Source organism: Diabrotica virgifera, chromosome 10 (genome assembly GCF_917563875.1).
Source record: "Diabrotica virgifera virgifera chromosome 10, PGI_DIABVI_V3a".
NCBI lineage: Eukaryota > Metazoa > Arthropoda > Insecta > Coleoptera > Chrysomelidae > Diabrotica > Diabrotica virgifera.
This window is the reverse complement of record NC_065452.1, coordinates 149,743,419-149,768,834: the sequence shown is the minus strand read 5'-3', so window position 1 is coordinate 149,768,834 and position 25,416 is coordinate 149,743,419. Positions and strand designations below refer to the sequence as shown.

The 25,416-nt window shown below is 30.5% G+C and overlaps 1 protein-coding gene and 1 long non-coding RNA gene across 4 annotated transcripts in view; both read left to right on the top strand.

The window, feature by feature from the left end:
• Positions 1–17,391, top strand: part of LOC114332485 (PRL-1 phosphatase) — a 194,336-nt gene extending 176,945 nt beyond the window's left edge. For 2 of the 3 annotated variants that reach the window (XM_050663257.1, XM_050663258.1), the window contains exon 4: positions 11,388–17,391. In XM_050663257.1, coding sequence (XP_050519214.1) covers positions 11,388–11,499 — 112 coding nt within the window. In that variant the 3' untranslated portion in view covers positions 11,500–17,391. The remainder of the gene's footprint in view (positions 1–11,387) is intronic. The other variant, XR_007701102.1, reaches the window with a different exon arrangement.
• Positions 17,392–24,287: 6,896 nt separating this feature from the next.
• LOC126893258 (uncharacterized) lies at positions 24,288–25,058 on the top strand. Its single transcript, XR_007701104.1, has 2 exons — positions 24,288–24,478; positions 24,691–25,058. It is a non-coding gene; the product is annotated as an uncharacterized LOC126893258 (long non-coding RNA).
• The last annotated feature ends 358 nt before the right edge of the window (positions 25,059–25,416 follow it).

Here is a 25,416-nt window from a genome sequence, read left to right as displayed (position 1 = left end):
CAACCGAAGTGATGATAGTAGGTGGCTAGCGCCATCTGGCATTGAAAGACGAAGTAGTTTTCAATCCTAATAGTAAATTATTAATATTGAAAATATTAAAAATATTACTAAAAGATTTTTAAATTGAAAACTTATTGGTACACTTTCCTGGTGACACCTCCAAGACTTCTACAATTTGCAAGTCAAATGGATGCTGCAGTGAAGACGAGAGGGAAGGAATTCTACACTATGCAATTGACATCCCCCGTCTGCAGCTGGTAAAGTTCCAACGGAAAAACTTATTTTTTTATCATAATTACGACAATATAAAAATAATAAACATTCGAATTAAAAAATGGCGTTTTATTAAACCTAATCTAATAAATTACGACATTTTAATAGCTGATCGGGGTTTGAAGTCAAACCCCGATTTCATAAAATTGAATTTCGACCTTTGCCTGACCAACTTAGTCTCTCCTAGGGTTGACTAGTCAAAGGCCGAAACTGTAATTTATTTCGGGCTTTGACTAAGACCGTCAGTCAGACCTGAGGATTGCCTAGTCAAACCTAGGAGTGCCTGAAATTCGGGCTTTGACTATAACATATACAAACAGTTGGACAGCCAAGCGGTCTAAGGCTCTCGATCGACAAATCTAGAGGATATTCGATCGAGGTTAGATCCCGGCCTGTGAATAGAAAAATAAAAAGGCTAACGTCGTAGTCTAAAATTCTAAAATAATCTACAACTTACTTACTCCGTGGCGTTACAACCCTTTGTGGGTTTTAGCTGACTCGACAACATACCTCCACTCTTCTCTGTCTTGAGCAATCTCTATCCAACTCTCCAGGCCCATATCTTTCAGGTCTCCTGCTATATTATCTCGCGACCAAAGTCGAGGACGTCCGCGTGGTCTTCTTCCAGTTGGGACTTTATTCCATACCAGCTATTACTGTTCTTTGGTTGGAATATCTTCTGAGGTGTCTAGCCTATTGTAGTCTTCCGGACTTTACTTCTTTTATTATGTTGGCGACTTCTACGACTTGGTCTGGAATAAGCTGGTGTCTAATCGGCCTATGGAGATATCGGCGTAAAAGTCTTGTTTGTTGAAGTATTGGTAGAAAATATCCAGGTTATTGACTAAATCAAGAGAAATATGCAGATATGCCACTATGGCTTTAAAATGTGATTACTGTTTGCAAGTTTAGGAAGTGACTGATGCGCATTGAGCAATGGTTGTGTAATAGTGTCTTCTGTTAAGAAAAGTAGGGATTACAACATTATGTATCTCAATATCTATATCGGTATCTATACAATATCTCAAAAATCGATTTTTTGCACTTATGCCGGTTTTATTTTACAGTGACGATATACATTACAATAATATAAAATAATATAAGAAATAAAAAAGTATGAAAAAAATATTTTTAATAAACGCTTTTCTTTAGTTACGAGTGACTAAAATTAAACATAGAAAAATTAACTAAAAAGCAAAAAATAAAAAAAATTTAAAAAATTAACACATTCGTCAAAGAAAAGCGTGGCTCATCTTCATCGAATAAACGGTTTTCGCACCACGCTTTTCTTTAACGAATGTGTTAGATTTTTCAATTTTTTTTATTTTCTGCTTTTCAGTTGATTTTTTTATATGTTTAATTTTAGTCACTCGTAACTAAAGAAAAGCGTTTCTTAAAAATATTTTTTTCATATATTTTTTTTTTTTACTTTTTAGTCTTACACTTTTCAAACATTAAAATATATCGTGATGTTTATTAAAATATGTTTGGAATCAGAAAAAAATTTGAAACTTTATTGTTTATTTATGAAGCATAACGTAAACAATTAACGTAAAAAGTGAAATTATGTATAGTTCATATAATTAGCTACAATCTGTAAAAGTTTCTTCATTGTAAAAACAAGAGAATTTAAGAATTTTCCGTTAAAATCGTTTTTTTATTTAAACAATTAATATACAAAAAAAATTTATTGACTATTCGTGTATTGTTCCCGCAAATGCATATGTCTGCAAATTTTTAGTCATTTGCATTGAAGAAAAGGCAGTCAAATTAACGTCTAAAGATTTGACCCAAAAGATTGAACTAAAGAAAAGCGTTTAATTAATTAATACGACAAAACGAATTCTAATGTTAATTGTAGCAGAAAACGTCTCTACCGGTGGTTTTTCTAAGACTACAATAAAAAGACGAATTTTTTGAATTCGAGTTTTGTTTTGAAGTTTTGTTTCGTATCGTATTGAAATTTGACACGAATAATATACAGGGTGTTTGGTAAAGAATAGGCCATAGCTTAACCTTAGATTTCTGAGGTTAAAATAGGTCGGTTTAAGCTAACTTACCTTGCCTTAGTACGAAAGTTAATAATAACCGAAATACAGGGTGTCAAAGTTAAACTTTTATTTTATTTATTCTTGTATATTTCCTCACAGGCATGGGATAGTAACACGAGATTTGGTAAGTTGGTATTTTTGGGACGAAAAATCTAAATTCGCTACCAAAAATGATGTATTACCCAGAGGGCGCCACGTACGCCTTTCAGCGCTCATTTAATAGGTTAAATTTTTTTTATTACCCACTCGACATACTTTTTGAATCAAAACTTTTATTCTCTAAATATTTATACTTAAAAAAGGTATACTACAGTCATCTCACTAAACTTAACCGTTTTCGAGATAAACGCATTTTAAATCTGCGAGGCAGCATAATTTTTTGCATAATATCATTGTAGTTACACCAGAAAAATAACTTAAATTCATAAAAATTTACAAAAATGTATCGCAAATTTCTTCAAATGGAATTTGCGATGCGATAACATAAATATCAGGACTGGCATAATTATTATGGTTTCAAGTTTATTTTTCGGGTCTAACTACAATGATATTAGCCAAAAAATTATGTTGCATCGCAGGTTTAAAATGCGTTTATCTCGAAAACAGTTGAATTTAGAGAGATGAATGTAGTATACCTTTTTTAAGTAAAAATATTAAGAGAATAAAAATTTTGATTCAAAAAGTATGTAGAGGGGATGATAAAAAATTGAACGTATTAAATGAGCGCTGAAAGACATATGTGGCGCCCTCTTGGCAATACATCATTTTTGGTGACGAATTTAGATTTCCTATCTCAAAAAACCCCTTCTTACCGAATTTTGTGTTGTTATCCCATGCCTGTCAGGAAATATTCAAGAATAAATAAAATAAAAGTTTAACTTTGACACCCTGTATTTCGGCTATTATCAACTTTCGTACTAAGGTAAGTTAGCTTAAATATACCTATTTTAAGCTCAGGAACCTAAGGTTAAGCTATGGCCCATTCTTTACCAACCACTCTGTATAATAAGTATATATCATAAACAAATATGAGCGTTCAAAATTTGAAACTTTATTGTTTATTGATGAAGCATAACGTAAACAATTAACGTAAAAAGTGAAATTATGTATAGTTCATATCATTAGCTACAATCCGTAAAAGTTTCTACATTGTAAAAAACAAGAGAATTTAAGCATTTTCCGTTAAAATTGTTTTTTTTTATTTGAACAATTATTAATAAACATAAAAAAATTATTGACTATTCGTGTATTGTTCCCGCGAATGCATAATATGTCTGCAAATTTTCATTCATTTGCATTGAAGAAAAGTCAGTCAAATTAACGTCTAAAGATTTCATGCAAACTATTGAAGTAAAGAAAAGTGTTTAAAAAGTTCTAATCAACAAGAAAACAAGATTCCTCTAGATTCTCACCATCCCCATGTTAATCACGTTATATATATATCAAACAAGTTCGGTATTTTTTTCCTTTTTTTGCCACTGTAATGAACATTTAAATACAAGGCACTTCATTTTCATTTCAAAATGTTTTTCTGGGAATATTAGCCCACCGACGCAGATTTCTCTTGTTCTATTAATATACCTCTCGAGAGAGAAGTTATGCAAAATATGTCAATTTCATGAGCTCAATTAGCGTCTTGCGAAAATCTCTGGTTGTGTCTATAAAATTATTTCTAATTAAAGGATTGTTTTAAAAAAAAAATTGTAGCTACCCACTTCTACATTATAATGGTTTCTTCGTTTAATTTGAAGTCATAGTGAGGCAGCGTAATCATTACGACTCGTTTATGTTTTTTTTTGTTATTAACAAGTTAAGTGTCAGGCGGTTTTTCCGTAAACTGAAAATATTGTGTATGTCAACCCTAATGGGTGGACAACTACACAATTGGGTGTACCTACAATAATAATTAATTAAATTAGTAAGAAGATATTTGTAGTTGAAATCGAAAAATTTTACTTGTAAGTATATTACAGATTCCTATACTTACTACATTTTGATCTAATGCTTAGGTAAAAAGAAAATGTAATAACAGAAATCTGCATTCACAAATTATACTTGATTGACAAAATACCCATTTAGTGGAAATGAAGCATTTTGGCTCGCAATTTTTTCGTCCAGCACGGATTTACTTGAAATTTTCACAGAAGGTAGGGAATAGTCCAAGGATCATTTTCTATATCATGCTAAAACCTTGGGGGTGGTTGCCACCCCATCTCGGGGGTGGGAATTTTTTATTACATTTTAACCATGTAAATCGATGTAAACAGTAATTCGAAGAAAAAAATGTTTTTCACATTTTCTTCCTAAAACTAATATTTTTAGAGTTATTCGCGCTTGGAAGTAACAGTTTTTCGTCGAAAAAAACAACTTTTTTATAGGATTTTTTGAGAATACCTCGAAAAATATGCATTAAATCAAAAAAACTGTACATAACAAAATTATCTTTTAGTAACACACACTAAATTATTTTTTTATAATACCTTTATGACCAGTACAAACCGAGATACGGCATGTTAAAGGTTAGCTTTTCTCGTCAAATGCATACTTTGAAATATTCAAAGCCAAATAACGGGAAAACTTTGCATTTTTTGAGGAAAACTAAAATTATCTTTTTTTAAGTATAAGATTAAACCTTTTAAAAAATAATAAAAAAAAAATTCTAACATAAAAATAGAGTGACTTATGATCAAAAAAAGCTCGGTACCTCTTTTCTCTACGAAAAAATCAGTGAAAATAACCCCCTAACTACCCTCCTAATTAAAAATTGGTCTTCACCTTTCTGTAATTCCTTGTATATTTGTATTGCCAATACACCCAAGAAGTTTGACTTATTTAAAAGGCCTAATTTTAGAAAAATTGATTTTTTGCAATTTCGTAATTTTCACCTTTTACTTCAAAATATCTCCGAAAATACTGGAGATACAAAAAAAATGATAGACTACTAAATTGTAGCTTTTTTAATAACAAAATTATTATATTGTGCATTGGTTTTCATTACAGTGAATAGTTAGTGAGATATAGCTGTTTAAAACCTATATTTACGAGCAAACACCCCCTTATTTGAGCCCTTTAAACTCACTCCAATTAAAAAGTAAGGGATATATTGGAATTTAATTTACACAGTCTGATAGTTCTTCAAAAATCCTACAAAATTATACTTGAAAAAACTTTTTATCGCCAAAAATTAAGGAGCTATGTTTATAAAACGAATTTTTTTTTCGAAATATTCGAATAGTCCGCTTATGGAACATTTTTAATGCATGTATAATACCACAGAACTGGTTCGTATACTGGAAGATGACTTAAAAACTATTTGTATTTGTACTTCTACATATTTGTAAATTCGTATTTTTGTGTAAATAAATGTTTTTGTAATTCTTTAATTCTACTTTTTTTTTCTGTATAGATCTATTAAATTATCTAATGTTGTTCTGAAGCTATTTCCTTGTGGCATTTTTATGATTAATTATTTATATGGGAAATAAGCCACAATTAAAATGAAAAAAATAATTTTATTAACGTTTCGACTCCCAAATCAGGAACGCAACTCATAAATATTGGCAATATCATTTTAAAGTCTTCTACTTTAAAATGTATAATATATGTCTGAATTGCCAATATAAATGAGTGAGATTAAATAAATTATTAGAAGAATTTTTTTGCTTAGCAACAACACTTTTGTTTATTTTAGTATTATTTTGTATTTTGACAACGGCACCCGATTTGGGAGTCGAAACGTTAATAAAATTATTTTTTTCATTTTAATTGTGGCTTATTTCCCATATAAATAATTAATCATTAAATTATCTACTTATAAAAATTGTAATGTTCTTAAGGGTGGTTTTTAAGGGTTGAAATATTATGATATTATATCCTGAAGCATAAAACAATCATTATTTTTAGCCAATCAAAACCAAATTTTACCCATATTAAAGTTTACAATGTTTTTATATAATTTTTGACATTAAGGGGTAGTTTACTCCCCTAAAAATAATCGATGCTCTTGAGCATGTTATAAAATATGAAGTACAGGGTGAGATGATCCTAATCCCAAATTTTTATGTAAATCGATGCAAGCCGAAATTATTCTTTTAGGATAAGTAATTTTCTATATATAACTCCAACAAGGGTAGTTTTAAGGTTTGAAATATTATGATAGTATATCTGAAAGCATAAAACAATCATTATGTAAGTAATAAGAACCAAATGTAGGCAATATTAAAGTTTAAAATGTTATTTTATAATTTTTTACAATTAGGGGTAGTTTTCACCCTTAAAAAACCAAAAGCGTACAACGGCTCAATATAGAAAATGAACTAGAGGGTGTAATGAGCCTAATCCCAAATTTTTGTACAAATCGATGCTGGACGAAAAAATTGCGAGGTTATGCCATTTTTCAGCTTCATTTCCTCGACTAATTACCCTCATGACCAAATGAAATAAAATCTGTGGTAAAGTGTGATCAAAGTTTACCAAAATCCCAAAAAATATTCCTTGTCTGGAAAGCACAAGACAAACTGATTGTTATAAATTTGTTAGTGTACATTCAATAATAATTGTAATTTTCCTTAATTAATAAAAAAAATAGGAGTATGATAATCATTTATAAATTTTTGACGTTCGCGAGCGGGATAGAAATAGATTTTAGCCCATGGGATAAAATGTGATGTTTCAGCAACTGACAAGAGGTGGCAAATTATGACATTTCATGTGAGTTAAGGAAAAAGTAATATTTTATATTATTATACAGGGTGAGTCATGAGGAACTGTACATACTCCTACCTCGTATAGAGGCCCCTCTGGGGAATAACAAATGACCATTAAAAAGTGTCTGCTGCCATTGTTTAATAATATACAGGGCGAGTTTCGCATTTTGACAGAAATTTATATTCGTCATAATTTTTGAACGGCCACATCGATGTGTCTCTTATTTTGGTCAATCGTTACACTATTACCACCTAATCAACTAATTTATTCAAACTAGAAAAAAATCAGGTCCGGCTTTAAAAAATTAGTTCGTTTGAGTCTTAGAAATAATTTCACCCTGTATACGCTTTTTGAAAACTCTAATATTAATTTTACAAATTAGACAAATAGACAATTAAAATGACATATTTATTTTTTTCCCACACGATTACTTAATTTTTTATAAAAAAATCAAATTTGAATATGATTTAAAAATTTGGTAAAGTGAACCATAGATTTAAAAAAAATTATCTTTTATTACAAAAATTAATTCTTTTAAACAAATATTTGATTTATGTTACCACCCAATCAACTTATTTATTCAAACAAGAAAAAAATCAGGCCCGGCTTTAAAAAATTAGTTCGTTTGGGTCTTAGAAAAAATTTCACCCTGTATACGCTTTTTGAAAACTCTAATATAAATTTTACAAATTAGACAAATAGGCAATTAAAATGGCATATTTATTTTTTCCCCACACAATTACTTAATTTTTTATTAAAAAATCAAATTTGTCAAAATCGCAATTTTACCATAAAAATAAAAATAATTAACGTTTTTCTTAAAATTAAAAGTTTCACCATTTTTTTTTCTATAACACGTCTAGATCTAAGACTCCCCATAACACTTCTCTTTGGACTCTATAGTTTAACATAGACATGATCAAATAGACAAATTTTAAATTTTTTCACTTAATTTTTGCGATTTAACTTTGCAATTCACGAAGCTGCACCTTTTATTTTTAAAAATTCATAACTTTTACGAGAAGAAGACTGAAAGTCTACAACAATTGTCATAGTCTTCACAATGGTAAGAGATATGTGCTGTAAAAATTTCAGAAAAAAAAAATTAAATGGAACGTTGTAGCGAGTTAAACCGTGATTTCATCTTTTTTTTTTTCATTTTTAGGTTAAAATTCCGATTTTGACAAATTTGATTTTTTAATAAAAAATTAAGTAATCGTGTGGGGAAAAATAAATATGCCATTTTAATTGCCTATTTGTCTAATTTGTAAAATTCATATTAGAGTTTTCAAAAAGCGTATACAGGGTGAAATTTTTTCTAAGACCAAAACGAACTAATTTTTTAAATCCGGGCCTGATTTATTTCTAGTTTGAATAAATCAGTTGATTGGGTGGTAAAATAAATTAAATATTTGTTAAAAAAAATTAATTTTTGTAATAAAAGTAAATTTTTTTTTAAATCTATGGTTCACTTTACCAAACTTTTAATTATTATTCATAGTCAAATTTGATTTTTTTATAAAAAATTAAGTAATCATGTGGGGAAAAAATTAAATATGCCATTTTAATTGCCTATTTGTCTAATTTATAAAATTAATATTAGAGTTTTCAAAAGGCGTATACAGGGTGAAATTTTTTCTAAGACCCAAACGAACTAATTTTTTAAAGGCGGACCTGATTTTTTTCTAGTTTGAATAAATCAGTTGATTGGGTGGTAACATAAATCAAATATTTGTTTAAAAAAATAAATTTTTGTAATAAAAGTTAATTTTTTTAAATCTATGGTTTACTTTACCAAACTTTTAATTCATAGTCAAATTTGATTTTTTTATAAAAAATTAAGTAATCGTGTGGGGAAAAAATAAATATGTCATTTTAATTGCTTATTTGTCTAATTCGTAAAATTAATATTAGAGTTTTCAAAAAGCGTATACAGGGTGAAATTTTTTCTAAGACCCAAACGAACTAATTTTTTAAAACCGGACCTGATTTTTTTCTAGTTTGAATAAATCAGTAGATTAGGTGGTAATAGTGTAACGATTGACCAAAATAAGAGACACATCGATCTGACCGTTGAAAAATTTTGACGAATATAAATTTCTGTCAAAATGCGAAACTCGCCCTGTATATTATTAAACAAGGGGAGCAGACACTTTTTAATGGTCATTTGTTATTCCCCATAGAAGCCTCTATACGAGGTAGGAGTATGTACAGTTCCTCATGACTCACCCTGTATTATTTATGTCTACTGTTTATTGATTTTTAAATTATACAAAAATCTAAATAATCATTTGCGTCACATCACAAACCTTTTACTTTTTCAATTAACTGTTACCTCGTGTTTTGCTAGGCTTCTCGTAATTTTCATACAAAAAAGTAATTGTTGTCAATAATTTTGTTTGTGTTGCGTGCAAATTCCAATTGTTTGGGGAGAAACGCAACACATAAATCATAATCATTTAGGTTACATTGACGCAAAAGAAGTTTGACATGGTTACATTTTCCGCTACGTTTATGGATTTTTATGGCTCCTGTCCCTGAGTATCCCCATTCGACCTTCTTTGTCCTATTTCATGTTATATTTTTGAAATAGGTCTTATCTTGATTGGGACCGCTCTAAAACTAGTGTATTGTCATTTTGTCGATAAATATTATGATAGTTTTAACGATAAAACAATTCTCATTTTTACACATAGTTTCAAAAGTTATGCATCACCCAAAAGTTTCGCTATTATTAACTATTTTTAGAAATTACTATAATAGATCATTTATAAAAATAAATATCATAACAATCCACAAGGAAAAAGTTTTCCTGTAGTTGGCTGTTTACCATAATACAAAAAGCAATAAAATCCTTTATAAAAGGTATATATTTAAAATCCCTAAAAAGGGCTACATCACAATCACATAACTAGTTTTCGATTGGTTTACCAATCATCATCAGTGCTTACGTGAAATTTACATGCTAACCACCAGGATATAATTTTACAAAAATATGTGGGTCAAAGCCCTGTACAAGTAATCCGTCAAGGAAACATCGGTTAAAAATGCTAACTTAAGCATGGATGATTAAAGTATTTTTTTTATTAATATGCCCCAGGTAACATCTGAGCTGTGGTTTGACTTGTTCACATGGTGAAAGTATGGTAGCAAGTGACTTGCTGCTTCTAAAAATATAATAACCAAAAAATGTGTAGTTTATATATTAAAAAGGTCCATTAAATATGTGATAAAGATCTACGGATTTATAAAAGTATAAAAATCGTGAACACGAGGGATGATGGATAACTGTTGAAGCTATCTGTATTTTTATCTTGTTCCTCTTCTTCCTTCTTGTATGTAGGCTATAAAGCCTGTTTCTTCTTCAATATTAGCCTCCTAAATTGTTTAAAGTTTAAGTTATCGCACCATCTTTTTCTTGGTCTGCAAATACTTCTTCGTCCATTTGGTGACTTATCTCGTGCTATTCATACTATCGTACTGTCATTCTACTAATGTGTTCGTTCCACTCCTGTTTCCGTTTTGTCACCTATGCATTTATGTCTTCTACATATGATCTTCTTATGTTTTCGCTTCTCTCCCTATCCAACAGACTTTTCCCAACGAAGCATTTTCATCTCTGTTGTTTCTAGTAGTCGTCTCGTTTTAGATGTGTCAGGTTTTGTCTCTGCCGTGTATGTCAATATAGGTCCAATTGCTGCTTTATAGATTCTTGCTTTTGTGTTTTGTCTTAGGTGTTTGTTCTTCCAGATTGTGTCATTAAGAGATCCCGCCACTTTACTTGCTTTTAAGTTATGTTGTCGTACTTCCTCTTCAACATCTCAGTAACTAGTTATATCTATTCCCAGATATCTAAACCTTGCTTCCTGCTTTATTATTTTCCCATCAATTTCGATTTTACATCGTAGTGGGTATTTAGATGTTGTCCTACATTTGGTTTATTCTGCTGATATTATCATATTGTATTTCTTGGCTGTTGTATTGAAGATGTGAGTTAATTTTTGGAGATCGTCTTCTGTCTCGGCGATTAATGCGGCGTCGTCTGCATAACATAATATTTGGATTCCTTTGTTCCCCATTCTGTAAGCATGACCTTTACGTACTGCTTCTAATATTTCGTCCATTATTATATTAAAGAGCAGTGGGCTTAACGAGTCACCTTGTCTGACTCCGCTTTGTACTGGTATAAACTGCGTTAGTTTTACATTTATCTTTGCCTGTATTCGATTATGAAAGTAGATGTTTTCGATGGTTTGTATAATATTGATTGGTATGTTTCTTCCATACAGTAAAAAATGCATTTGTATATTGTATTATTATCAAAAAGTATTAATAAATGTGTTGTTTTTTTTTCAGAAAAAGGAGAGGTGCAATAAATGCCAAACAACTAGCATTTCTGGAGAAATACCGTCCCAAATCCAGACTAAAATCCAAGAATGGCCACAAGAACTCTTGCTGCGTTCAGTAAATAATATCTCTCTTAATATGTGTTCAAATAGCGACAGGGCACTTACTAAAATAATTATTTCGGTCTCATGAGAGTTAAATATACGTAATGCTTATTTTAAAATAAAATATAAATAATCATAATTGAGCTGAAACAAGTTGTTCACAAATTAGAAGCTTAACCTGTCTGGATCCCCCTGATCCTATAACCTATGTGATTTTTTTAGCTGGATCTTGTTCCAATATTTTCTTAATTTTTACTTAACATCTCCATAGCACCAACAACGCACTAAGTAGGTCCATTATTGAGCAATTTTTTATTGTCCATGAATTGACCCTAAAAAATAATAAGATAAGCCAAGCTTTTCGTTTATTTATTTTTTTTACCTGCATTGGTGATGATTCTGTGGAAGATTTCCTGCAGTTGACTTATTCAATTGTATTGTCTAATATCTCACATTGCAGATATTTCTTCTTTCAGTGTTACTGTAGTAAACTGAAAATTTAATCATCTCTGTATTCACTTTCATCATTAGATCAAAGGGTTTGCTATAATTAGTAAAGCACAGTCAATTCCCTAGTTACACGTCCCGTTTACTACAGCTGTAGTAAACTCACTTTCAGTACAATATATCTACGAAGCGTAAGAAGGTTAAAATATGTGAAAGTCAGTCGCAATATAAAGTTTCTTATATCAAGTGAATATATTTAAAAAGAGAAACACACGACAAGATAAATGTACGTAGATATTGTACAAGAATCCTATTCGTACTAGCTTTCAACTGAGGTTTTCTCATATTGCTTACCACAAAAATGAAATGTGTACATACAATCAAACTTATATAGAATCATCTGATATTTCTTATTATTTCAAGCGAGTTTTAAAAAACCAACATACGAAGTCAAACAATATTTATTTTAAAGCAATTTAATCCCCAATACATAAAAATAAATAAAAGAACAAAGTCTTGTAATAACAAATTGAAACTAGTATAAGTCAGTGTTACCACCCTTAGCCCTTATGCAAAGTTCAATTGGCGTGAACACGCTCCTAGTCAAATTGACAACATTTTGTTCTTGTAGGTTGTTCCATTCTTCAAGAGCAGCTTGTACTGGCCGTGCGGTATTTTATAGACTATCCCGGCGAGCTCTAATTTTTCTTTTAAGGTACTAGTACACTTTAGAAGGCCAAAAATAAGCATTTTTTCAAGATTTTTTTTCTCAGAACCTTTATTAAAAATGAACAAAAAACTTTTTACATGTTAATATCTAACTCTTAGAAAATACAAAAAAATATATCTTTTTTCATTTATGCACGTACACTAATATTATAGAGGGCGCCAAAGTCGAGGCCTCCAAAAAAAGTAGTTCCGATGGCGGACAGTTAATATCAGGATTGGGATCTCTGAAACCAAAAAATCATGCAGCATTTGAAAAAGGATGGTTTCTTACGTGACAATTTACCACCGTTAGTGAAAAATTCGGCAAAAAATAAATTTTACGGAAATTTGAAAAATTTTGTGAAAAAATCGCCGGTTTTTCTTTAGTTTTTCATGGTTAAAAAATATTTATTTTTTATTTTTTAGTCAAATTGTGGTAAATTGTCACGTAAGAAACCTTCCTTTTTCAAACGCAGTACGATTTTTTTGTTTCAGATATCCCAATCCTGAGATTAACTGTCCGCCATCATTTTTCGAGGCCTCGACTTTTGCGCCCTCTAAAATATTAGTGTACGTGCATAAATGAAAAAATATATACTTTTTGTACTCTCTAAGAGTTAGATATTAATATGTAATAAATTTTAGGTTCATTTTTAATTAAGGTTCTGAGAAAAAAATTCTTGAAAAAAATTATTATTTTTGGTCTTCTAAAGTGTACTAGTACCTTAAGCGTATCCCACAAATGCTGTATAGGGTTAAGGTCGGGTGAGCAATCAGGCCACTCCATAACAGTGATAGCTTCTGCTTCAAGAAAGTGTGTAGTCAATCTGCTGGTATATGGAGGTGCAGTATCATGCATGAAAATTAAATTTTCTCGATTGCTCCTCTCCAGAACCTAACTATATGTTCGAGAACCAAATCACCATACCTGCGAGTTGTTAAAATTGATTGGATGAAAATTAAATTTTTTTACAGATCATAATACCGTCCCAGAATATGACACTTCCTCATTTATATGTGTGGACAGATCTGGTAGTCTCCGTCCTTTCTGGTCTTCCACATATTCGAAATCTTGGGCACGAATCCTTTTTTATTGTTTTCACTGAAACACTTACCCCTGTATCTTCCAAAAACTGCCTTTGGTGCTGTAGATGAGAAATTGTTGGGTCTCTTTTAGCTTAGCTGTTTGGACAATGAAACGATCTTGGTGAGCCGTTGTTGCTTTTTGGCAACATTTGCAAAAATCTTTATTATTCGCAACAGTAACAAGCAGGCGCGGATCTAGAAATTCATAATAGGGGGGTCAAACTTACCTCCAATATTATATTTTCTAAATTTAGCCATACCTACGACTCACACTTACTCTAACGATAAAATACACTATATTTATAATCCCAGATACCTACAGTATCAAAAAGATTGAGCTCTGATGGGATTCTTTCCGTATTATCAAGCCGTAGTTGCAAGTAAAATAAAACGGAAGTATCATAAATACATTTAATATTAAATCATTATTAATATACATAATTTTAAATATGAAGTGACAAATATCTTTATCTAAGGTCGGGAATAATATAACAATAAAGACAAATATATTAATATAATGGTTTCTACAAGTTGTGAATAAAGTAACTATAAACCAGATTTACGGAAAGCAATACATACCCTACTAAACACAATTTGTGATACTGGGAACAACTTGGTTTAACAATACACATAAAGAAAACAAAACTAAGTTATCCTAGTTTATCTAAGAAAACTTACGGTTATCAGTAAGAAATGTGAAGTCATAACAAGAATCCAGATAAAGAATGAAGATATTGAACAAATGGACAAAATGAAATACTTAGGAGTCTGGATTAAGGAAAATCTAAATATGCAATCAAATTTAATCAAGAATAGACCAATCAAAAGCAGCCTTTTTGAAGATAAGGAAATTACTAAGTATGAGTAACCAAAAACTCAAATTGCAACTCCTATATCGAGTGGTAAAATGTCCACTCTACTCTATTCTTCTTTTAAGGTACTGAAGCTTGGACTGCTAATGTTGACATAATTATAAAGTTGGAGACTTTTGAGATTTGAGATGTGTTTTCTTAGAAAAATTTTGAAAATACCATGGACTGATCATATTACGAACGAAATGGTGTTGCAAAAACCGGAGGAGACAGAGAACCTTTGACCACCATTAAAAGGAGGAAAACAGCATATTTTGGGCACATACTTAGAAATGATAAATACGATTTGTTATAGCTAATTATGAAGGGTAGCATAGAAGGAAAAATGGGTCCTAGCAGACGACAAATGTCCTGGCTAAAAACATTCGCGGCTGGACCGGGTTTAACACACAGGCGCTTTTAAGAAAAGCAGAAGATAGAGACGAATTTGGAATTCGTCAAATGATGGCATAAATGAATATTATGTACGTTAGAATGGTACAAAAACAATGAATTAACCTTGAATGACAGAATAATAATGATATCTAATAAAAACAGATTCGCACAAAATGCAGTTAATAAAATGTAATGCAATAAAATAAATATAAATATACAATTATACAATACAGTTTATGAACTGCATTATGTCGGTTTGAATATTTCGTTTGGACATATTCACTATTAATAATTATTAGTCAACGCTAGCAAACACAATTCACGACTATTAATCTCACTGGTCACTTTTTTCCAACTGGAGGTGTAAAGATTATCGTTTCTACCGTCAATGAGTAGGTAAGCGCCCCTGGATTATCTAATAAAATCCAAATTTTTATATCTTTATTATACCTACCGCAAATTTGAAACGTGACTTTTCATGAGGTAAGGTTTATACCCAGTGTAATGTATTTGCATTTTAAGATATCATTTCTGTTATTCTTTGAATTGAGAAAAATATTTCAGTTGTTTATGGCTCCATCGGTACCCAAACAAATGCGGCTTCAATTTATTTTTCAGAAAAGGCTGGTTTTATTAGATTTTATTGCTTCTTTCAATAATTCTTTGGAAGTGGTTGTCGTTTAATTTTAGTGTTCTACTGGTGGCTTAAAGTTTAGAGTTGACAGAAAAAAATAATAAATAATAAAAAAATTCTTATAGACTAAATACAATAGGGGGGTCTATAGACCCCTTGACCCTCCCCTGTATCCGCGCCTGGTAACAAGTTTTTTTCAAAAGAAATAAATATTGGTTTGAAATACATGGTGATTCCATATAAGTTTGATTGTGTATATTATGTACCCACGGTTTTATCTTAAGAAAATGTAACCAGATCAGGATAAGCGCCTTTCGTGTGAACGGTAGAAAGTCTTCATTTATTTAACATCATAAAAACTTTGTGTTCTTGTGTTTGAGCTTTTGATTAAACATTGTGATTTTTTCGTTCAATTTATCAATTGCTAAAAGTTATTAGATCCCTTGTATCGTCCAGTTGTCTGCAAACTATGTACTTACCGAAACAACACATTTCATTGTTTTCATATTTTATAGGATTTAACAGATCTCCTAACTTTTAGCTGATGATAAACAATATTTAGCATATATTTTTTTAGTAGCTAAATTTTTCTTATTTTGGAAAAAAATAAATGTATTAATCAATGTTGAGAAAATGTAACGTGTATTCAACTACTACTTACTACTTAATTCATCAACTACATATCCCACAAAAATGATCGAATCTCACCATTTTGTAACTTACTAATAGGAAGAGATATGTATTTAGGCCTAAGCAACCCAATACAATGTATTTTTACCTTTTTTAATCAAATTCCTTTATTATATATAAGATAATTATAAACTCTACGTATGGGCCGGCGTAGTTCAGCGGTAGGATGTCTGACTCGCTTGCTGGTAGACCTGGGTTCGAGACCCAGCGCCGGCAAGAACAACTAGACATTTTTAAATAGGCCCCAGGTCGACTCAGCCTGAATAAAATGAGTTCCTTGGCTAAAACCAGGGGTAATAATAGGCGGTTGAAGCGTAGCACTGGCCCTGTTATCTTTCTTGTATACCGTAGCCCTAGAGATGACAGCCTGCTATAATCCTAAAGTCGCATATGCGGTATAAAACGGGGAAACTATTCTATAAATTCTATGTTTTATTAACAAATTTAAAGTGGTACTAATCCACATCTGTGATAGTCATGGTCTTTTGACTGTGTTCAAAAAGTCTTAAATTATATTTCTTAGTTGCAAACTAGTTCCAAGAATAACTACAATGATTATTTACAGATTTGCCTAAAGATATACAGATTCTAATTGTTCGATAGTTCCATCATTTCATTAATCATAATTAAAAACCTATAATGAATCTTCAAAGCAAAACTATACTACAAATATCTCAAATGTAACTTTGACATTTAGCAACGTTCTGCGACATAAATGCAAGAAATTCGATAATTTTTGTGTGGTGTTAATTTTAAAGTTGTTATAACTTTCTTCCAAAGTTATTTAGTGATGATTTTGACAAGTATAACTACTATATCATATTTAGTTTTTTCTGATTCGTCTACTATGTTATTAAAGCAGCTTCTGTTTATCTGTATTCGTTACAAAAAACTCTGGATTTAGTACTAAAGAACACTAAACCACGTTTGGTTTATTTTTGAATTAGTATTGTTTGGTACTAAATTCCGATGGTTCACATAATACTGCTACTAAAATTGTAAATTATATTTTATAAGTACATTACAGTCATTGATCACATTAACATTCACTTTTTTATTGTAGATTTCTGGACAAATATATTTTATTATTATCAGTATTCTGCTTTTTTTTTCTATCCCTATGTGATGTTTAGTGCGTCAAAAAGATAAACCTCAACATTACCACATAATTATAATGCTCGGTCACTCTCTACCGAGGAACCTGAACAACGTAAGGAAAAGCTAGTCTCTTGCACACCTACAAAACTTCATCGTCATCATTGGCTCTACAACCCCTTCGTGAGTCTTGGCCTGTTCCAGAATCAGGGGCCTGATTCTAATTCATTTCGATGTCGCAATTTAATGTCGACTCATGACAGATGCAATTTGTAGCGATTCTTATTCATTTCGATATTAGTTCCAACTGGGGATATTAACGTTATCATTTTGACACTGCTCAGAATTAGAGTTGGCCCTCCTGTTCATTGGATTTATTGGGTATGCAACCACCGCAACGTTTGTTGATAGTCTGGGCAAATTATCGAAAAAATGTCATTTTGGGAAAAGTTATTTACCAGCTATTTTATTGCTAAAATCGAATCTTAAGATTGCATATATTAGTAATATGGGGTATGACAAGCCCGCAGAAAGTGTGTTATTTTATTTATAAACAAATTAGCACTCCTAAATCTTCTTTTTTTTTTCAATTAGTGCTCTGTAGCTCCTAAGATTTTTCCTTTAAACCAAAAACACTCTAATAGAAATTCACCGCAATTTAGTTCTGCACAAAGTTATTTTTTTTTCCGATTTCCTTCAACAAAAATTTTACTCGAAAAATCCGAGTTCTCCCAAAAAAATCTGCAATTTTCAATTAAAATTTTAGGAAAGTAATTATTTATCAATAATTAAATAAATTGGTGACGTGAAAGATTTTTTATACCTAGTAGATTATATATCAGGACGCCGGCGACAATCTAATTAATAGTTTAGCAATAATTAAAATGTTAATTAAAAAAATTCGGTCGAAATAATAACCACAAAGATTAAGATACAACAGAATAACTATGATTTTCGTATAAAAAAACTCTATTCAACGTACTTTACAGAATTGAAATTGGAATATTTGAGCGGTCTCAGGAATGTTATAAAGAAACACTTTTTTGGCTTATAAACAAATGGAACCCCTCAGAAAATATCAGATTAAATTAAATTAAGTTAACGCTGTTGAAAAGGGCACGGCTTCTTCTTCGAAGAAAACAAATCGAATTGAGTGGTTCCAGGTATGACCGGTCAGATTTGACCGGCATTTGCGACAGTTATAAACAACATGATTTCAATATTTGAACCATAACCTTTTTATTCCACTCCTCTTTGTACATACAAATTTTAATATCTTCAAGACACTCATAACAAAAAAGATTTATGTCACCAAGTTATTTAATTATGGATAATAATTACTTCCCTAAAATTTTAGTTGAAAATTAAAGATTTTATGTGCAGAATTAAATTACAGTGAATTTTTATGTTAGTGTTTTTGGTTTAACGTTAAAATCTTCTGAGTTACAGAGCAATAATTAAAAAAAAATATTTCGGAGCGTTAATTTGTTTATAAACCAAATAACGGACTTTGCATAACTATATTACTGATACAATAGAACCTCGGTGTAACGAATCTGAAGGGTCCGAAAAAAATTTTTTATTTCGGGAATTTTTCAATAACGGGGTTCGTTATATCGAGGGGAAATGGGGCCAATATTCGTTAAAAAGGGGTTCGTAAAGCTGAATTCAAACTTCTATAATATAACGAATTTCTCATCGCTTAACCCTGTCAAAAGCCCTGTCTCAGCAGAATTGTAGATATCATCTGCATAGTTACATGGATGATGTAACTATGTAGATAATATCTACAATTCTGCTGAGACACGCAACACTTTCGCCACAAACTTGTTTGAACCTAATTTCGTGCCCCTTTTTGAACCGATCCAACCAGCCATTACTGGCTCGAAAGTCTGCGTGCCCTAATTGTTCTGCAAACTGTCGATAGTACATTCTTTCACGGTTTTTGCTCTAAATTTTAAAGAACCGCTTGGATTGACATGAAATTTGGCATACGCATAGCTTACATGTCAAAGAAAAAAAGTGATATTGTGCCGATGTGTGCTTTTGCCCTGGGGTGGTTTCCACCCCCTCTTGGGGGTGAAAATATATATGTCCAAAATAAGTCCGGAAATGGGTAAACTGACTAATTTTAAGTAACTTGTTCTATAGAGCTTTTTCGCCAAGTCAACACTTTTCGAGTTATTTGCGAGTGAATATGTTCATTTTTCAACAAAATAACCACATTTTTAGACGGTTTTTCGCAAATAACTCAAAAAGTAAGTATTTTGTCGAAAAAACGTTCTTAGCAAAAATATAGCCTATAAAAAAGTAAAAAAAATGGTGTACGCCTTAGGTCTCTGGATCTCGTAGAACCAGAGTTATAGCCAATGAAAAATAGATTCATATTCACCAAATTTCAAATAGAATATTTCGACGTGAAATATCCAAAAAATTAAGCACTTTTTGGGAAAAACCCATTATAACTTTTTTAAAGTGTTTAAAAAAGATTTATTTCTGTTTTTACAAAAACTTTTTAGCATTAAATTTAAGCAAGTTACGCTCAAAATAAAGTTGGTCCCTTTTGTTTTGGCAAAAAAAAATCGGGAAGACCACCCCCTAATTAGCAACTTCAATGAAATTAATCGTTACCGCTCCACAAATAATTATTTTCCTTATGTTGTGTAAGTTTCATCGATTTAAAGTGGAAAAAGTTTAAATTTATTGAAAAAATTTGGTTTGAAAGTAAAATTTTTAAAAATTTTAATTTTGAAAAATATACTTTTTTTCAAAATAACTTAAAAATTGTTAGAGATACCAAAAATCTCGAAAAACAAAAAAAGTCAGCATTGTTTTTCTGAATATCATGTACACTTTTGTTTTTCTGTTAGACAACAAGAATGTGTGTGTACTTTATACGCACGTAAGAAGTTATACTTCTATTATATATGATTATAAACGAAATTAATATACTTTTTATTTATATTTTATTTAAATATTAAACTAATTTATACTTACTACTTCTCAAACATTTTTATTAAAACAGTGCCAAAAATTAAAATAATAAAAGAATAAAACACACAAACACATTAAAAATGCTACAAATGATTTCTGAACATTAATTGTCAGAAAATTTTTTAACTAAATACGTATTTTCTGAAATTAAAATTATATAATAAATATACTTACAATCATAAAATGTATAAAAAAAATAAAAAAATAAAAGTTTCTATTGGTATTCGAACCAACTTACCACGCGGCTGGTATTTGCGTTGTATTGGGGTTCACTCGCATTAAAAGCTTCGCCACAGAGACAGTTTGTCATTATGTGCGAAGATCGACTAACTAAACGGATTAAACTTTTGACATTTTTAACTTATGTAAATCAAATTATTTTGATTTTGAATTGAAATGATTTAGAATTGAAAAAATACAACAAAACATAGAGTAAGAAAACAATATATTAGGTGAATATTGATAGAAATTTTGATGGTAATCAAATTATGTAAATAAAAGTATTACATACTACTTATGTATTTTGGTAGGTTCAAATAGGTAGGTATCGGAGCCCGTATAACGACTAATAAATTTCGCAATCACTTGCATCGTGCAAAGTGGCTATGTTCAAATATCATAACAAAATTTGATCAACTATTTATAAAACACTTACCAGTGTAAGATTCTTTAGCTTTGAATAAGCGAGATCTGCGGCACTCATACTAGTCACAGTTTGATGGGCTTTCACATTGGCATGCAACAATCATCTCTTCTATGTAAATAAGTCCAAAAATATAATATGAAAACTATTTAAAAAGGCAGTATAACCATTAACTAACTTTTTGTTTGTTGTTTCTCTTCCTACAAATTTTAAAACGCAACAACGTTACATTATAACCAAACCACAGTCCCACAGCTGTGCCACAGCTGCCATATTGGATAATTTTTGTCATGTCATTTGAACATCCAATCAGAACAAAGTTATAATGCGCATGCGCCCGGTCGCTAGGTTTTACCATATAAAAATTCACCGTCATTACGCCCGTAAAGAAGTATAACTTCAAAAATTGATTAAGATTTGGTGTTTCTAAATTTGCATACATTCGTGATCAGTGACTCGTTCAACCCCTTTTAACTACAGCCCTTTCAATAATAAGGACTTTGAACCGATGAAACTTACAGATCATATAAACAATACATACGAAAATTGTGAAGTCGTAACGATTAAGTTCATTTAAGATACTAATTAGGGGGTGATTTTCTCGATTTTTTTACCAAAACATAAAGGGACTAACTTTATTTTGAGCGTAACTTGTTTACTTTTGATGCTAGAAATTTTTTGTATAAAACAAAAATGAAGCTTTTTTTAAACACTTTAAATAAGTTGTAATGAGTTTTCCCCGAAATGTGCTTCATTTTTGGTTATTTCACGTTAAAGTATTCCATTTGGAATTTGACGAATATGAACCTATTTTTAAAAACCGTCTAAAAGCGTGGTTATTTTGTTGAAAAAATGAACATATTCACTGCCAAATAACTCGAAAAGTATTGACCTAGTGAAAAACTCTATAGAACAAAAGTTACTTAAAATTAGCCAGATTATTCATTTCCTGACTTTTGGACGAAAACACCCCCAGGGCAAGAGCACATATCGGTACAATATCAATTCTTTCTTTGACTTGATAGCTATGTGTATGCCAAATTTCATGTCAATCCAAGCGGTTCTTTAAAATTTAGAGGTTTTGCAATATTTTACTGTTAAAGAATGGACTATGAGCCTTTTCTTGGAGTATGGGACCTCCAACGGGTACATTTTTATCCCGGCACTGTTTAAACCACTTAATAAAAGCTTCTTCGACATCCTGTAGCTCATCTTTCACCAAGGGTTAGGGGGCGGGAAGCAAGTCCGATTGTTTCAATTCTTATTAGGGTTTCCTATACCTATCTTTTTACAGGGTGGTCAAAATATTAGATTGTTCTATTAACAAATTCAAGCTGTAATAACTTACTTATTTTAAATGGAACACCCTGTATCATACTAGTCTATCGCGTAGAAAATTTACTTAGCTTTCAATTCTTATTAGGGTTTCCTATACCTATCTTTTTACAGGGTGGTCAAAATATTTGATTGTTCTATTAACAAATTCAAGCTGTAATAACTTACTTATTTTAAATGGAACACACTGTATCTTACTAGTCTATCGCGTAGAAAATTTACTTAGCTTTCAATTCTTATTAGGGTTTCCTATACCTATCTCCCTTCATTTTTTAAATATTTAAAGATTTCCTAATTTGTAAGCTTTAAAAATTAGAATTAAGTACCTATGTCGTGTTTATGTACAACACATCACCAACACCGGCAATATACTTAGACAAGATACTGCCATTAATAATATTGTCATTGTTATCATGTAATCACACAGAGTGTTGTATTATTTTAGTTGATTTTGGCCTACATGTGACATTGAATAATATGTTTATATTAAACTGCAAACCCTATATTAGATGCCGTATTCTGGAAGATATTTAAATTATATTTCATTCCGTATAAATATTTTCCATATATTAACCCAACGGTTATTAAGTAAATTTAAGAACACCACTTTTTGTTTGAATCTTTGAATCGCAATTACAAACAATTAAATGCAATGGCTACTTTGACGAAAACGAGCCTATTGTACAAAAATATGTAAAAATGGGTATTTACAGAATAACATGGAATTTATATTTACAGAATAACATGTGTATTGAGAATATTTACATGGAATTGTAGAGATTTTAAATATCTTCCATTATAAAGAATAGAATATCGAGTATGTCATTTAAAATAAGAACACTGTGTGATTAAATGATAATAATGTGAATTTTATTAATGAAACTATCTTGACTAAGATATTTAAGTATATTGGCGGTGTTGGTGATGTGTTGTACATAACCACGACATGGGTATTTAATTCTAATTTTTAAAGCTTACAAATTAGGAAATCTTTAAATATTTAAAAAATGAAGGGAGATAGGTATAGGAAACCCTAATAAGAATTGAAAGCTAAGTAAATTTTATACGCGATAGACTAGTAAGATACAGGGTGTTCCATTTAAAATAAGTAAGTTATTACAGCTGGAATTTGTTAATAGAACAATCTAATATTTTGACCACCCTGTAAAAAATAGGTATAGGAAACCCTAATACAAATTGAAAGCTAAGTAAATTTTCTACGCGATAGACTAGTAAGATACAGGGTGTTCCATTTAAAATAAGTAAGTTATTACAGCTTGAATTTGTTAATAGAACAATCTCATATTTTGACCACCCTGTAAGAAATTTTGTTGCAATAAGCATCTGTTTAAGTATGCTATAAATAGTCTGTTATTAAGATCCAAGAAATAATTTGTTACTTCTTCTTAGATTCGTAAATATTTATTTTTTTCTAAAACCTTACATTTTTATAAAAATCGAAATAAATCAAAACACCCTGTATTTAGGTATAGGGAACCCTTATGAAAGTATAGCTTATTTTTTAGGGTTAATTCAATAATGTCATCAGATATAGGGCATTCCGTAAGAAAAAATAAAACTTTGATATACCACTCTTTCTTGGAGCACCCTGTATAATTCACATAATTTTTAGATTGTAGTATTAAAGGCCGTGTATATTTCTGTGAAGAAATTTTTTTAAAATATCAAGTGGTTTTCCGTACAGAGACCGAGGCGAATAAGATGAACCACCCTGTATACAAGCAAAAAAATGGGAGAGATTAAATATCCAGCACGCAACCGCGCTGTTGCCAGATTTACATAGCGGGAAATGAGCGGGAATTTTAAAATTTCCAATGCGAATTTGACATCCGAATCTTAACCTTACTTTTGTGATTATTTATTTACAAATATTATGTAAATAAATTAAAACAAGTATTGTATGTACTGTGTTATAATTTAAAACGCTTAATTATGTTAGTCCTAAAAAAAATTAATCAATTAATTTGAGTCCTGCTCAAAAGAGATATACTTGTTTACAGTGCAAATTAATGGCAATAGGGATTTACGATTTCATTTGCAGGAAAAACATGGGCAACCTACCCAGTTGGTAAAATTTCAATTCAAAAACTCTTTAGGTAGGTATGGAATAACTTCCACATTATTATTTATTTTTTAAGTATTAAGGTTGATGTTGATATCAAAGGTAGTTTTATGTAGGTAGATACTAGATAAAAGTAAGCTATAAGTAGTATAACCACAGCCTAGGAGGAATTCCTCCTATACTGTGGTATAACCAAGGAATATAGACTGGTATAACTTCCCATGTAATCATCTGTTGTTTTTGTAGATTTTACTGTGTGGATGGCGCAGGAAGAGAAACAAAATAATATTCAGTACTGCAGTCACAGGAGTACAAAAACATGAAGCATCTTATTATGTATGTATGCCATTCTCAAACAATAATTATTGTACAAAACAAGATAAAGATAGAGACACAGCTTTAAAATCCCAAGGATCCTGCGAAAAGAAAAGTGAAAATGTTGTCTCAATTAATGTAGTATAGATAGACATTTTTCTTTATTTTAGTATTAAATAATTATTTAGAATATTAATATGTATTAGTTTTAATAGTATTAATATGTATTGTATGAATAATTCCCATCATGTATCTGCTAGCTAAAGCAACAAAATAAATCAAAATGAAAAAACATTTCAGTGACGTAGCACCTTTACTTTACCTGGCGGCGAGGTGAGTTATTAGGTAAATTCTATTTTCTTACATAATATACTTAAAAATTAATGGTGGTATTATTGTGGTTTATATTGAAAGCCAAAGCAATTAAAATAATTTTTTGTGTTAATTATTTAACACATTCACAGACACGACTGCATATGAAGTCATTTGCTCCATAAGAAGACATGGCTACAGGCGAAGCGTGTCCGTAAATGTGTTAATAATAATAATTTTACATCTATTGTGTTACACATACATTTTACTATTAAAGACAATTATGAAAATGTCAAAAACGCCCACAAAGTGGCTTTAAGTTTTATTACACAGTATGTGGACTTC